A 13,292-nucleotide genomic window follows, 5' to 3' on the forward strand; every position below is an offset into this window, starting at 1 on the left:
GCGTGGGCGCGCGCGCCGCTTCTCCCTCGCGCCCCGTGTGCTTCGCGCCGTTTCTGCCTCGCGCCCCCTCCCTCAAGGGAGGCGTTGGCGGCCATTACGGGGGCAACAGCCGCGCGCGAGGCTCCTGCCCTCGGGGAAAGGCGGAGCGCAGTTTCTTCCTTCCTTCTTTTTTTCCTTCTCTCCTTCCTTCACTGCTTCCCACTGCCTCTCACCGCCTCACCCTGTGGTTTGGGCACTCGAAGCCCGAAGATCAAGGGGTTTGTGGCCGTCTGTGCAGGACGTGCAGGAGTCAAAAGCTGTGAGGGTGCCGGTGCTGCTGGTGTGTGAGGTACTAAAATTGTGCTCTAATGCCACAAGGTGAAATGAGGCTTCTGTATAAAATGTTTCCCGACTTAAAGACATTTTTGCAATGATTGCTAACATGGTTTTCTTAATGGGTGGGCAATCTCTCCCGAGAGCAAAGGGGAGCAGCTCCTTGAGAAGGATGCTGCAGTTCCAACCCGAGGGTGGCTTTGGCTGCCTAAATACCCACCTGAACATTCACTATGACAACTTCAGGATAAAACCCTAAAACTGAAACGTGAAAAATACAGAACCACGTAACTGACATGTTTGACATGTTTCAAACTCTGGTATTAGCTTTAAAAGTCCATGTCCCTAATGGATATCAGGGAGTTGCTGTCTGTCTCCCACAGCACAGGGATAACTCGTGGATGTCAGAAGAATAAGTATTTTAAAGATGTATACTTCTCTTTGGAAAATATATTGGGCACTTAAAAGATGAATAAGCACAGTGCTCTTGGTGACAATGAAGCATCACACAGATTTTAGGAAAGGTTGTTATAAGCATTTATTGTATGTCAACTTGTAGAGAGAATGTTTTATTTTTCAACAAATAAGGGCAAATAAATGTTTGTTTTCCTGTTTGTTTCTGGTAGAGGGGGGAAGAACCCTAAAATTCAAGATTCACCAGATAATGTGAATTTTAAAAAGTTACATGTTTGAGAGGAATGCCTTGAGTGGAAACACTCTGTAAAGAGGACACAACAAGGCACCTGAGTCTGGGGGGGACAAGGACTTAATCCCTCAAGGAGGAAATTCACATTGAAAATCTTTGGCAGTATTAGAATTCCTTCAGATAAAACAAGCAGAAGTTGTTACTGGAAATAGATTTGGGCTGGATTCTGCAGCCTCCTCCACGGTCAGGAAGAGGCTGTGTCAACTCAGAAGTCTTGACAGGACTTTTTGTAATATCTGAGCTATTTTGCTGGGGTCTGTAAATCTGGACTTTGCATAAAATAGAAAATTAAATACTTTATTTTTTATTATTCACAATACACTTCACTTGATACCTAGATTTTCAGTAGTTCAGTTTTGGGATTTTTTTAATTTTTTTTTTTTTAACATGAGCTCTCTTTCTCTATCATTAAATACCTGGGGAGCTTCACCTCATTATTTATCTCAAGCAAACAAAACCTAATCACCTTGCAGGAAATGACAAACCAGGTGTACTCGGTAAGTCCTGTGAACATGGCACCACACACTGGTAGTCAAAGGGCTTGTAGTCCATCACGGTGGCTCTCACATCCTCACTGGCATCAGATCTGCTGATTCCTGTGAAAACACACGGTTTGCACAGCTGAAATACTAAGAAATAGTCTCAGTCTCAGCTCTAGGAGAGATGGGAGGAAAAAATTGATATTTACAGCTCTAAGGACATTCAGGCTTTCCCTGGCAGCAGTTTTGCTTTCTGCGAGGTCTCAGCTGTTGTAACCAGAACTTTGTGCACTGGATCTTTTGATCCAAACATCAGGCATGTCTGGCTGGCTGTTGGGCAGCACGACTGGCCCTTCGTTCCCCAATCCAAACCGATTTTTCCACGAAGAGCTGTTCTGCTGTGATGCAGCTGGAGAGACATCAAAGACAGTCTCCCTCAGGTCCAGCCGCAGGGTATCTCTCTTCCCGTTCAGGTAACCTCGCTCCGCGTTACTGTAGGAGTCAGACAGCTCTAAGGCATCGGGACAGGAACTGGCTGATTCAGCGAGCTTCAGGCCTTGCTCGAAATCGCTGATTGATGTCTCGCTGGAGATGTTGAGCATATCAAAAGAGCTGCCAAGAGAACAAAGGCATCTGTGAATTTTGTAGATGTCAGCAGCAGGGAGAGGGCTGTGGTCTGAGGTATAATCTGACTGCTGCTGGGCAATGTCACTGGAGCACTGGGATTTATTGAGCTGCCCTTCTTCTTTCATGCCAGCTGGCTGGATGTGGTCCAGCCCAGACCTATCCCATGCTTTCAGACCATACTTTTGACAGCGGCAATCTCGGCAGAGTCTCTCCCTGTGAATTTCTGTTTCTGAGGTGCTGTGCTTGTAAGGAGAGGAAGTTTGCAAGGCGGGACACTGGCACAGGCTGACCTGCTGGTCTCCGAGCGTGTCCTGCAGACTCTGTCTCTCTCTTTCCAGGGAGGGGTGCGTTCCCACTCGAGGGCATCTGTTGTCTTCAACCTGTATGTCTTCAGAGAGCACAGAGGGCCGGTTGGACAGCTTGCTTGTGGAAGTGCTGTTGTCAAAACTGTCACTGAGTTTCCTGGACAAGGGTTGGAGCTCGTATTGCTCGTTTGCAGTGTTGGACTCCTGGACCTTCCGCAACCGGTTTTGCTTCTCGCTGCCCCCACAGGCAAAGTTTCCATTCGGCCCGGAGTCGTCAGAGTAGTCTTTCATGGTGTGGGCACAAGGCCAGAGGATCTGCCCACAATTCTTCTCTGGGCCGAAGAAGCAGCAGAGCGACTGGAAGAAGAGGCTGGCAAACCCACAGCTGATACAATTGATCATCATGATGAATATGCCCAGCTTCCTGTACGCCAGGACCGTGGCAGGCAACATAATGACCCCTGCAGAGAAGAGAGCAGAAGCTGCCATGGCTGTGGCACAGCTCATCTGCTTCAGGGAAAAGGCCACTCGGCTCAGGCGGTCGGAATGGGGGCACAGGTGATAGGAGATGCAGTAGTTGACAGTGAAGTCAACAGAGAGACCTACTGCAGCTGAAATGAAGAGAGACTCCACTGCATTGAGCTGCCACTCCAAGAGGACCAAGAGGCCAGTGGTTACCAGGACGGTGCCTGCAATGGCAGTAACAGAGAAAACGCTAAGGAGAACATTCCAGGTCGTAAGCAGCAGCACCACGAAGGAAATGGCTATGGAGAGCCCCATGACCACCATGGTTTCTGTGCTGAGACTGTGCTGGAGGTTGTACAGCTCTAGTTTACTCGTAAACCATCCATTCTGAAGCCCCACAGGGGCAGTTTTCATTTCCTCTGTTATCCAGAGGCTGATTTCCTCATAGAATTGTTTGGCTCTGCTGTAGTTGAAAGTATAGTGATAGATAGTTTGAAACTGCAGCACCAAGGCAGCAACATTTCCCTCCCCATCAAACCTGAGGCCCATATCATATGTTTCTGCCCCTTCCCTGCCCTCTTCCAGGAGCATCATTTTGATGCAGTGCAGGAAGACTTCGCTTCTGTAAGGGAAGGAGAACTGGTTACAGCAAAGGTTGAAGCTATGGTCTCGCTGGGAGCACTGGCGACTGTTCATCCACCTGAGGAACTCCTCCATGAAGCACACAGTAGATTTCTGTTCTGCATCAGGGTAATAGAAAGTTTTGTTCTTCACTTTTTGGCAGAATTCGAGGAGCCACTTCTGGGCATCAGGGTTTTGGATGGTGAAGGTGGTGTCTGTCACTAGGGTGCCGTTGCTTTTTGGATTGAAATGGTCCCCATTATCCACAGGCAGAATGCCCCAGACTATGGTGACAGGCATACGCTGCCCTTCTCCGTGCTCCAGCCTCTCAAACATGAACTGGTGGCAGTACTCGGAATCATACCTCTCAAAGGGATGGCTCAGCCTGAACACTTGGACGGACGATGTCTCCAGATTCGGGAGTTTGAGTCTGGGATTGGAACAGGAAATGTAGGCACCTCCTATGGCTAAGGCAGCAAACCAGCAGATCCAGATGTACCGAAACTTGATGACCCCACAAGGCAGAAGCTTTTCAAAGAGCAGCTTGGAGGTTTCAGACAGTGTGTTCTGAAGAGCCCGGAGGATGTAATGGACTGAGAGAGCCACTCTCTTGTGGCTGCTGTTGTTCCAGTAGGCTTCTGGCTTGTAAACGCAGGTTGTTGTGATGTAGCGCTCGTAGAGCACGGCCGAAGAGGGCAGCCAGGTCATCATGAAAACCAGGTTCACCAGCACCGAGGTGCCCATGTAGACAGCGAAGCAGCGGATGGCTGTGATGTTGCTGATGTAGCTGGCGTAGAAGGCAGCACCGGTTGTGAAGCACGAGGCCAGCATGAGATAGGCAAAATGGTGCATGGTTTGACTCACCCACTGAGCAAGCCCAGCAGAAGGGTTCTGGCTCTTGCTCAGGTTCCACAGGTCGAAGAAGACAAAAGTGTGGTTGGCACAAATGCTGCTGAGAATGATGACTGCTGTCAGGTTTACAAAAGGGAAATAGGTGAATCTGAAGGCCACCTTGTACAAGAAGTAGGAGATCATCAAAGAACTGACAACAGCAAGCAAGACCATCAGGGTAATAAACACTGAGCGTAAATAAAAAGAAATGCTTAGAAAAATAGCTAATATTGCCAGGACTGGATACTTAGTATCGAGTAAAAGGTAGTGCTGGAATAGTTTCTGTTTAAGGCCCAGGTCCATTCCAGTGATAGATGTGTAGTTATCAAACAGATCCCAGGTTTCAAGGTTGTCTAAGTAGATCCCCATCATAGATGCACCTTTTCTTGTAGGCAGGAAAAGCAGGCTGTATTTGAGAGAGGGCACTTGGTACTCCATTGTCTGGGGACTGAGAAAGTCCCTGTCAACCAGGAAGTGAAGCAGCTGGTAGATGGCGTTGAAGCGGGTACATTTTTCTGGGACTTGGGCACACTGAGAGTGTTTCTGTCTGGCAGCTTCGGGGCCTATGCAGGAGGGAGTGAGGACACCTCGGTGGTAGTCTGGAGCACAGGCACGGAGCAGGGCCAGGGTGTGGGAGATGTCCCCTTGGGTTATCTCCAGACACGAAGACCTGTTGTACAGGACAGCAATGTAGTTCCCCAGGGACCAGCTCGGGCAGCATTCATTGGCTTCAGTGCGCTGGCAGAGGTCTCTAAAATGCACGTGGGAGCGTATCTGAAAAACACGAGGGGGCATCAGGTCAGACCTTCTCTTGCAGCCTCAGTGTTCCTTACTCACTGCAGTAATTCTCCTGTCCTGTCCTTTGTCCTCTCCTCTCCTCTCCTCTCCTCTCCTCTTTTCCCTCTTTTCCCTCTTTTCCCTCTTTTCCTTCTTTTTCCTCTTTCCCCTTTATCCAAGGTGTACCACTCATCCCTGGCCATCCTCTCAGGGACAAATCCCAAACACCAAAGTTTTGGAAAGTTGGTAGCCTTTTGCAAAAATTAAATCCTATCCATTATTTATATTTTATAACTGCAGATTTGAAATTTTGGCTCCTATAGCAAATACAGCTCATCCAATTAAACTTCCCACTTGTAAAACTTGCCACCAGTCTCCAGGCTGGTAGCTCAATTTCTCTAATTATGTTCTGCTGCCCAAAATCCACAGCAGCTTCTGATGGACACCTTTGGCTTCTGGACCAGCTCCTGTTCAATCTCCATTTATTCTTGTTTAATTTGCAACTGGCAGGTGGGATCATCCCTGTATTGCCAAGTAGGTGAAATGTTTTGGAATCCTCCAGGTGAAACCTGTTGCATAGCCTGTTTTTTGTCTGGCATCCTCTCACCAAGACATCATAGATTGCAGCAGACAGAAAAGAGACAGCCTGTACATGTGTTCTTCCTGCCATCACTGACCTTGTCTTGTTCCATTTGACACATAGACTGAATTGCTTGCAAGTTCCATAAGCTCCCAGCAGTTGTGGACATAAATACCAGCTGGGAATAGCTCTTTTCTGAAATAAAGAAGAAGAAAAAAAAACATAAAATGAGGTAATGAAGATGAATCAGCCAGGCTGTTTGGAGTAGACTCTGTCTTCACACAAAAAATAAATATATATCTCTGTCCATAGGACTGCTCTGGAGGCTCACTGGAGGGAAACAGGTCACAAGACAGTAGAGAGCATGTGCCTTGTGTGACCTCACCCCTGCCCCTTGAAATAGGTCAGCAGCATCAAGGCATTTTCAAAATCAAATGTCAGCTTGCCTTTAGTGACTGCTGGCATCTGGTTCTGCATCCCTGAACAAAGGAGGAGCTTGAGCTCAGCCAAAAACCCCCAAGGAGCTGTGGGTTTGGTGTGTGACTTGTATCCAGAGGTGGATAGAAGGCAGGGAAGAGAACAAAAATATCTTAATGCTGTTCTTCTTTCTACTTACTAGTGCCCATTTTGGGACAAATCTGGGGGGTGTTGGAGTTTTCTGTTTTTCTCTCCAGATTTTACTGCCATGTACATTTTTCAAGAAGAAAAGAAGGAAGGAACAGAGAGGGAGAGGGAGCAGACAAGGGAAGGGAGCAGACAGCAAGCAGGGCATACGCTGTTTTTTCAGAGTATTCACTTTTGATATGGGTAAATGGTGAAAATATTGATCCTTTAATATGTGTTTGCAAGGTATATTTCTAAAGGGAAAACAACAAATATGGCAAAGAGTAAAGAAGGAGAAACAGCTCTTCAGAATTTCTGAACCAGGCTTTTGTGACCACTGAAGTATGAAGTGCTGGGAGGGCACTGTCAGAGCTCTCACAAGTGGAATTGCACACACTGCTTGCTTAGAGCAAATTCAGAGTATTCCCTGTGTCCTGAGCTCTGACAGTTCTGTCAATTGAGTTCTGAGTGCGCAGTATTTACTGCCTCATCAAGATTGCAGTCACCTGGGGGACCACAGAAGAATCCATCTGCTCCATAGCTGGTTTCCACCATTCTCCGTGTCCTCGCTGCTTGTTCTCTGTGAGCAGCCTTCTGTCCTCGGCCAATGCCGAGGTCATCATAGCTAGCAAGAGGACAGATTGTTATTAATAACTTTGATTATTAACAAGAGAGTGTCTGGCTGGGAGTTACATAAACTGACAAGGCTCTGGTGCCAGACATAGCAATAGGGAGCCTAAATCTATTGCAGGCACAAGGACTTCAAAGTCTCCAATGCCTCAGTTGCTTTTAAGCATAGGATGTATGGAATTCACATAGATATTTTGGAATATTGAATATGTGACTTTATAACCAACATGTTCCTCAAATCCCCCAAACCAAGCCCAAATACCTTTTCTTCTTGGCGTAGGGAGAAAGGGAAAGGGTCTTCTTGTAGCCTGTATGGCTCTCGATATTCCTCCACACAATGAGCTTCCTGCCAATGTCAGTGTCCCGTGGCTCGAAACCCTGCACCAAGGAAAAAGGCTTTGTCACAGCTCCACTTCAGCTCAGCTGTCCTTAGGCCTCCTCCAACACATGGAAACTGTATGAGACTATTACTGCATCTTGGAGAGATACACAAATTGAACTTTCCCTGGAAATACTGCATCCCAGAGATAAGACAAAAAATATGAACCTTTTCCCTTTCCCTTTCCCTTTCCCTTTCCCTTTCCCTTTCCCTTTCCCTTTCCCTTTCCCTTTCCCTTTCCCTTTCCCTTTCCCTTTCCTTTCCACTTCTCTTTCCCTTCCCATCAAGAATGGCTACAATTACCTCTCCCTGATCTACTAAGAATTGATCCTTTTTAAGTGTAGTAGTTCCTTACAGAAATGGCACTAATTTTCCTTTTTGTGGACAAACTCTAGTGTATTCTTATTTTCTCAAGATTCCTCCATGAGCCAAAGGCAGGGATGATTTTAGGGAATGTGGCATTCCTCATGGAAAACATTCCATGTGCATAGTGCTCAGAACAGGGCATGCTCTCCAAAAGCCTCATGCACAGACTGTAGGAGCCAAAGCCAGCTCCTCTATCCAGTCTCTGCCAAGCCCAGCTATTCACTGTGGGCAATCCCAGCCTTCCAACCTTGGAAAGGGAGCAAAGGGAGCAATCCCAGTTTGTGTTGGCAGTGTCTCCACAGTGGAGTGAGAGCACTGGTGGGAATGCACAGCACGGCTGAGGGATGAGCATGGGCTGTGTTCTTCCTGTGTGTCAGGGGCAGCTGTGCAGGACTGGCACATTCTGCTCATCTTGGAGGGATGATTGATATCACTGGTTGGGCGTGGATTTTCCTTACATTCCTATTGATCCCTGAGCTGTAGACACTTACCATTAGGGGCTCTGAAAAGTCAGGCAGGTTCCCAACCAGCAGCCCAGCCACGGTGCAGATTGCTGCTGCCACGGAGCACAGCACCAGCACGGCCAGCGGCCACTCTGCGATCAGCTGCGAGTAACTGCAGTCAACAGGAGGAGAAAAAATGCAGCTGGTAAAGATGCTTCTGCTCTGAGCACAAAACCTGCTGTTGAGCCAGTGAGCTGTGAGTAACTGGAAGGAAAAAATCAGGGTCTCTGGTTTGCACAGTTATTTACTGTGAAGCTTGGAGGCTCTTGTGCAGCTATTAATGAACATATTACACCTCTAACTGGATTTTTGCAGCAGCTCTAATTAACTTGGGTAATTACATTTTGCCTCTCTGCGTTTTCCAGCTTTCAATCAGAAATAATAAAAACCAGACTCTTGTATCCTCAAGCAAAATGAAGCTTTAAACATTTAAGTTCAAAGATTGCATTTAGAAAGAGCCTCTTAATTTCCTCCAGATTGTGCAATGTCAGCTGGTGGCTGCAACAGTTTAGGCTACAGATTTCCAAACTGGACCCTGAGAAATCTTTGGATAATTCTGAAGAGTCCTTGAAGGTAACTGACCCAAGCAAGCCCACTGTCATTGGTCTAAATTAGTGTATTTAGACACTGCTCTAAATTCATACATATTCACTAGAATACATTCAATTTTAATGATCTATCACAACATTTTGATGACATCAAAACCCTTCCAGGGAAGCAGCTTACTCTGGCCCGAGTATTATTTGTCAGTTACTTTTGTTCTTAAGGAGCTTGTGTAAAATTTTCTATCCAAGTTCTCTTTTTCCTTTGAGACAAACTGTCTCACATATAGGATGATCTATGAAAGTTACTCTGCCACATTTTTTACGAGTGCAAGTTTTACTGTGTCAAGATCTTTGTCTTTCTCAGAAATATCAGTTGAGATGTAAGACAGCAGAATGGTTCCTGCTCTGGTTTGGCAGGCTAGTTCTTTTGTGTTCTGATGTACTTCTGAAATATAAGAAATTCTTTGTTCAAAACTAGCTGACAAATATTTGTGAAGGCAAGTGAAATAGTTATGAACTTTATTTGAGATGGAATGTTTCTCCTTGCTTGCCCTTTTGCCTGGGACTCCACCGCAGCTGTTTCAGAATTAGAAGTCATTACAAGCACTTCAAGCAGCTTTTCACATGACTTTTGATTTTTTTGTTATTTTGCTTTTTTTTTTTCAATTTACAATTGCCTTATCAAGTTTGTTTTCATAGATGAAGTCTTTACTATAAAAATGAACAAAACTGCTCTTTACTCATTAGAGTACCTAATTTCTGGAGGCTATTTTGCATATTTCCATGTCCAATTACCAGAAAAAAGAACAAAAAAAATCAGCTGCAGTCGCTGATGTCAGAAGGTGCTTATCCAAACCATCCAGAAGCAATAGTGTACAAAGGTCAGATTTTAAAAAGAAGTAGAAGGCAATAAAATTATTTTAATTTTGATAAATGTATTTAAAATTTTCTATCTTTTGAAAAGACGAGTTTATTTCATGGATGGGCTCTTTTCCTTATTGCTCCTCTGATAAGACAAGCTTGATTAATCTTACACACACACACACATATATATACACATATATATATATACACACATACACGCACACACACAGAGACACATATAGAATTATTATATATATATATAAATATATATATAAAGCAACTGTATGGGTTAGAGCCAGGCACCTGCCCAAGAACAGCTACTGAGACAGTGTTACTATTCATTAATGCAGGTTAAATTGATCTCACAAGCAAATGGAGATTTTTCCAAGGAGTGGAAAGCCCCAGGAGCGCTGACCTCGCCTCTGGAGCCGTGCCTGCTGGGATGTCACCAGCAGTAGCACTCTGCTTCTCCTAATAGCAGGACAGGAGAGCACTGATCACAGGGTACAAGGACAAGAAGCTTTTGCTGTTAAACATACCTTTTTGGCATCCTGAAAGCTTTGTCATGTCTGCAGACAGAAAGGAAAAAAGATGTGTTCATTTATTATTTTCCTGGGAAGCCCAGTGCTGGGCTGATCCCTGAGCAGATTAACCCTTGCAGTGCTCTAAGCACCAAGGTGAACCAGTACTGACACAGTTCTGTCACTGTGTGAATTAGTTTAATGAATAATAGAGCCTTTTCCTCTCCATTTTAACCAAACAGGATGGGAAGCCATGTAGTCACTCCTTCTTTTGTCCCTCTCAGAAAACCTTCCAGAGAGTACTGGACATTAGCAATGCAGTCCTATAGAAATCCCATTGCAGATCTCATCCATTAAAATCTGTCTGGTTTAAGTGCTTTTCCTGCACTTCCTGAAGTGTTTCTTGACAAAAACAAACCTCTTTTTCAAATCTCATGAGCTGGGCTAGCAACAACTATAGTTAGTTTTTCTTTTCTCTTTAGCTCAGCTCACCAAAAAAGTGACTCTCCTTTGTTTCCTCGGTCCCTCCAAAGACTGTCTTTTCAGGCTATAAGAGCAGAAAGCAGTGGAGCTGCTAAAAATATTTAATATTTGAATTTTCTTCACAGAGGAGCATTTGTCACTCCTACTTGAAGGCCTCTAAGAGGGGGAATAAGGAAGCCTTCCCCAGGGGATCCAAAGTTTGTTAATGAATGCCTGAGGACAAGCCTTCCACCAGCATCCTGTCAGAAAAGCTGCATCTTGTTGGGTCAGGTATCTCCAGGGCTTTTTGTTCTGCTCTCTCTTTCTGCACTGAAACGTCCCCTTGAAACATGCCCCAGTCTGGCACGGCCTTGGCTTGGTCACAGCTTCCAGAAAACTGCTCCCACCTCCTTCCACAGCTGTGCCAGACTCTGCTCAGCCAGTGCTCCCTCCTCCTCTCACCCCCCTACACTCCTGCTCAGCCTGGGAGAAGGTCCTGCTGCACTCCAATATCTGTGTTGGGCACATGGTCCCCCCTCCTTGCAGCAGCCAACCTTGAGGCAGCTCATCCTTCCTAGCCTTGTTATGAGTGGGAGAAATGGAGAAGCAGTGGAGGAGAGCTCCCCATGGCAGAGTCACTCTGGGTGGCTCATGTAATAAATGATTCTGTGTTTTGCTTGTCACACTAATGCTCTGTAGATTCGGGGCAGAGAGGAGCAGAGCAAAAGCCTCCCCAGATTATCAAAGCGAGGTCTCTCTCCAGCAGTACACTGCCCGTCCTGTGCTAATTCCCTCACAATAGCTCTTCAAGCAGATTTGCTTGGATTAAAAACGTCATTCTGGCATTATTATGTTATCACTTTTCTGACTGCTGGTGCTGCACACTCTGCCAGGGATTTACAGTCCAGTTGTGCTTCCTACTTAAATAAGCTGTTCCAGAGGATGTGGTTGGCAATTTTGTTGATAGCACATGAGTGAAAAAGGATCCAGAAAAAGGATCCAGGAAAATGATTCAGAAAAAGGACCTAGGCTCCTTTGACTGCAGTTCCTCTACACAAACACAAGCAAATTAAATCCTGTGTAAATGGCTGGAAAATGAGACTCTGAAGGGCCTTTGTGCCTAACACTGCAATGCTGTACACAGGCAAGAATGGAATCCTGTGCCATCTTTTATCAGGATTCAGTGGCTATGGCTACAGGAGTGAAGGGATCACGATCTCTTGTGCCAAAAGTGGACCCTAAAAGGCACACTCAGGAGGAAGGATGGTGCTGGCTGGAAGGAGCAGAGGTTGTAGCTCAGGCTCTTGTTACCCAGGCACTGCACACAAATGGATTCTGTCATGGACAACAAAGAATTCATACACTGGTTGCTGCCCAACCTAGAAAGCCAAATAATGTTCCCCCCTTTTGTATCTCTCACTGCTCAGCTGTAGCCAGCGCTTATTACCCTCTGCTGCCACTCCCTCCCAGCACTGGCAGCAGCTTCTGTGGGGGCAGGAAAAGAACAAACTCTATTCCCACCACTAAGAATTCTGCCAAGATAAAGGACTGGCAGCTGGGTGGCTTGGAGTGCAAAGGGAGAAAATACAGAGGTAAAGGAAGATGGGCCTATTCACAGCTGCATGACCTAGGAGTGACTGAGTGACCTTGGCTTTAGCCAGCCACTCCCTTGAGAAGGAAATCCCACCTCTCCCTGGCATGGGAATGGCAGCTCTCTGTACGCCCACACAGAGGTAGAGAGCAAACTGGACCCTTCCGTGTGTTTTGGAGCAGCTGCTGCCCCAAGCTGAAGAGCAAACCCACATTTCATCCATCACAGCTCAGACCCTGCTCATCCCTCCCAGTTCCCCCCACCAAGTCTGGAAGATGCTCTTTCGAGCCGCCCTCCCTGTGCCTCTTACCTGACTGTGACAACGTGATGTTGCACCGGCCGCCGCTGCCCAGGGGACCACTGCTTCCAGGGAGTTTCCGAGGCCTCGGGGTGGGAGGCTGGCACAAGATCACCACTGGAGAGGTGGGAACACAGCACAGGCCTCTCGCCGTGCCCAGGGAGCGAGGGCAGGCCGTAGCTGCCTCGGGACTCCTCCTGGTTGCAGGGGTAGTACGGGTGGTGCTGCTGTGAGTCCTGGGAGCTGGCTGGCACCTGGCCGTTGGACTGGGTGGAGACTGGCCCAAGCGTGTGGCTGGAGGAGGGCAGGTTGTCTTCTCCCAGCCCAGGGGATGCAGGAATGGGGCAGTGATGGACTGGGCAGATTTTTTCCCAGGAAGTGCCACTGTAGCTGAGCTCAGCATTCCCAATCTCTGGCATGGCAAGGCAGGTCTGGCAGGGTCCTGCATTTTGTTTTTCCCTATGAGAGAAATGAAGGGAAAGGTAAAACGGGAGAAGTTGAAAGGCTGCACTGGGGAGTTGCATCCCAAGAACTGGAGATGCTCATAAACCTCCCACATAACACAAATGTCAAACCTCACCCACTGTATCCTCTACCAGGAGTCTGCCTAAGGGCTGAACTGGATTATGCTGTTCATAAAGACATCCATGACTCATTCAGGGATCCCAAGTGATGGAGAACCCTGTAATCCATCTTTTGTGTGTGTTGCTTCAAAAGTTTGAAAAATTGGGTAATATCCCACCCAAAAATTCTCTGGGATATTTCAC

The 13,292-nt window shown here is 46.7% G+C and overlaps 1 protein-coding gene across 2 annotated transcripts; it reads right to left on the minus strand.

Annotated features, from left to right (window-relative positions):
- Positions 1 to 825: 825 nt before the first annotated feature.
- On the minus strand, positions 826 to 12,977 carry DISP2 (dispatched RND transporter family member 2). Of its 2 annotated transcripts, XR_004082327.1 has the most exons (8): positions 12,538 to 12,963; positions 10,193 to 10,222; positions 8,233 to 8,356; positions 7,259 to 7,374; positions 6,873 to 6,991; positions 5,861 to 5,958; positions 1,707 to 5,180; positions 826 to 1,614 (listed from the first exon to the last, which is right to left on the minus strand). XR_004082327.1 is itself a non-coding variant. In XM_005426480.3 (7 exons), exons 1-7 carry the CDS (start codon positions 12,942 to 12,944, stop codon positions 1,761 to 1,763), a joined length of 4,314 nt encoding a protein of 1,437 aa, XP_005426537.2. In that variant the 5' UTR covers positions 12,945 to 12,977; the 3' UTR covers positions 826 to 1,760. The 2 variants fall into 2 exon arrangements, 1 of the variants encoding a protein (XP_005426537.2); XM_005426480.3 differs by having other exon boundaries at positions 826 to 5,180; positions 12,538 to 12,977.
- Positions 12,978 to 13,292: the final 315 nt, after the last annotated feature.

The sequence above is a fragment of the Geospiza fortis genome, unplaced genomic scaffold (genome assembly GCF_000277835.1).
Source record: "Geospiza fortis unplaced genomic scaffold, GeoFor_1.0 scaffold450, whole genome shotgun sequence".
NCBI lineage: Eukaryota > Metazoa > Chordata > Aves > Passeriformes > Thraupidae > Geospiza > Geospiza fortis.

What these genes read in the sequence shown, in the direction of transcription:
- DISP2 (XM_005426480.3), bottom strand. Translation starts at nt 12,944, where the DNA reads ATGCCAGAGATTGGGAATGCTGAGCTCAGCTACAGTGGCACTTCCTGG. An exon ending in CCCTACGCCAAGAAGAAAAG is followed by an intron (nt 6,992 to 7,258) that starts GTATTTGGGCTT and finishes TCCTCTTGCTAG; the next exon opens with CTATGATGACCTCGGCATTG. An exon ending in GTCAAATGGAACAAGACAAG is followed by an intron (nt 5,181 to 5,860) that starts GTCAGTGATGGC and finishes CGTGTTTTTCAG; the next exon opens with ATACGCTCCCACGTGCATTT.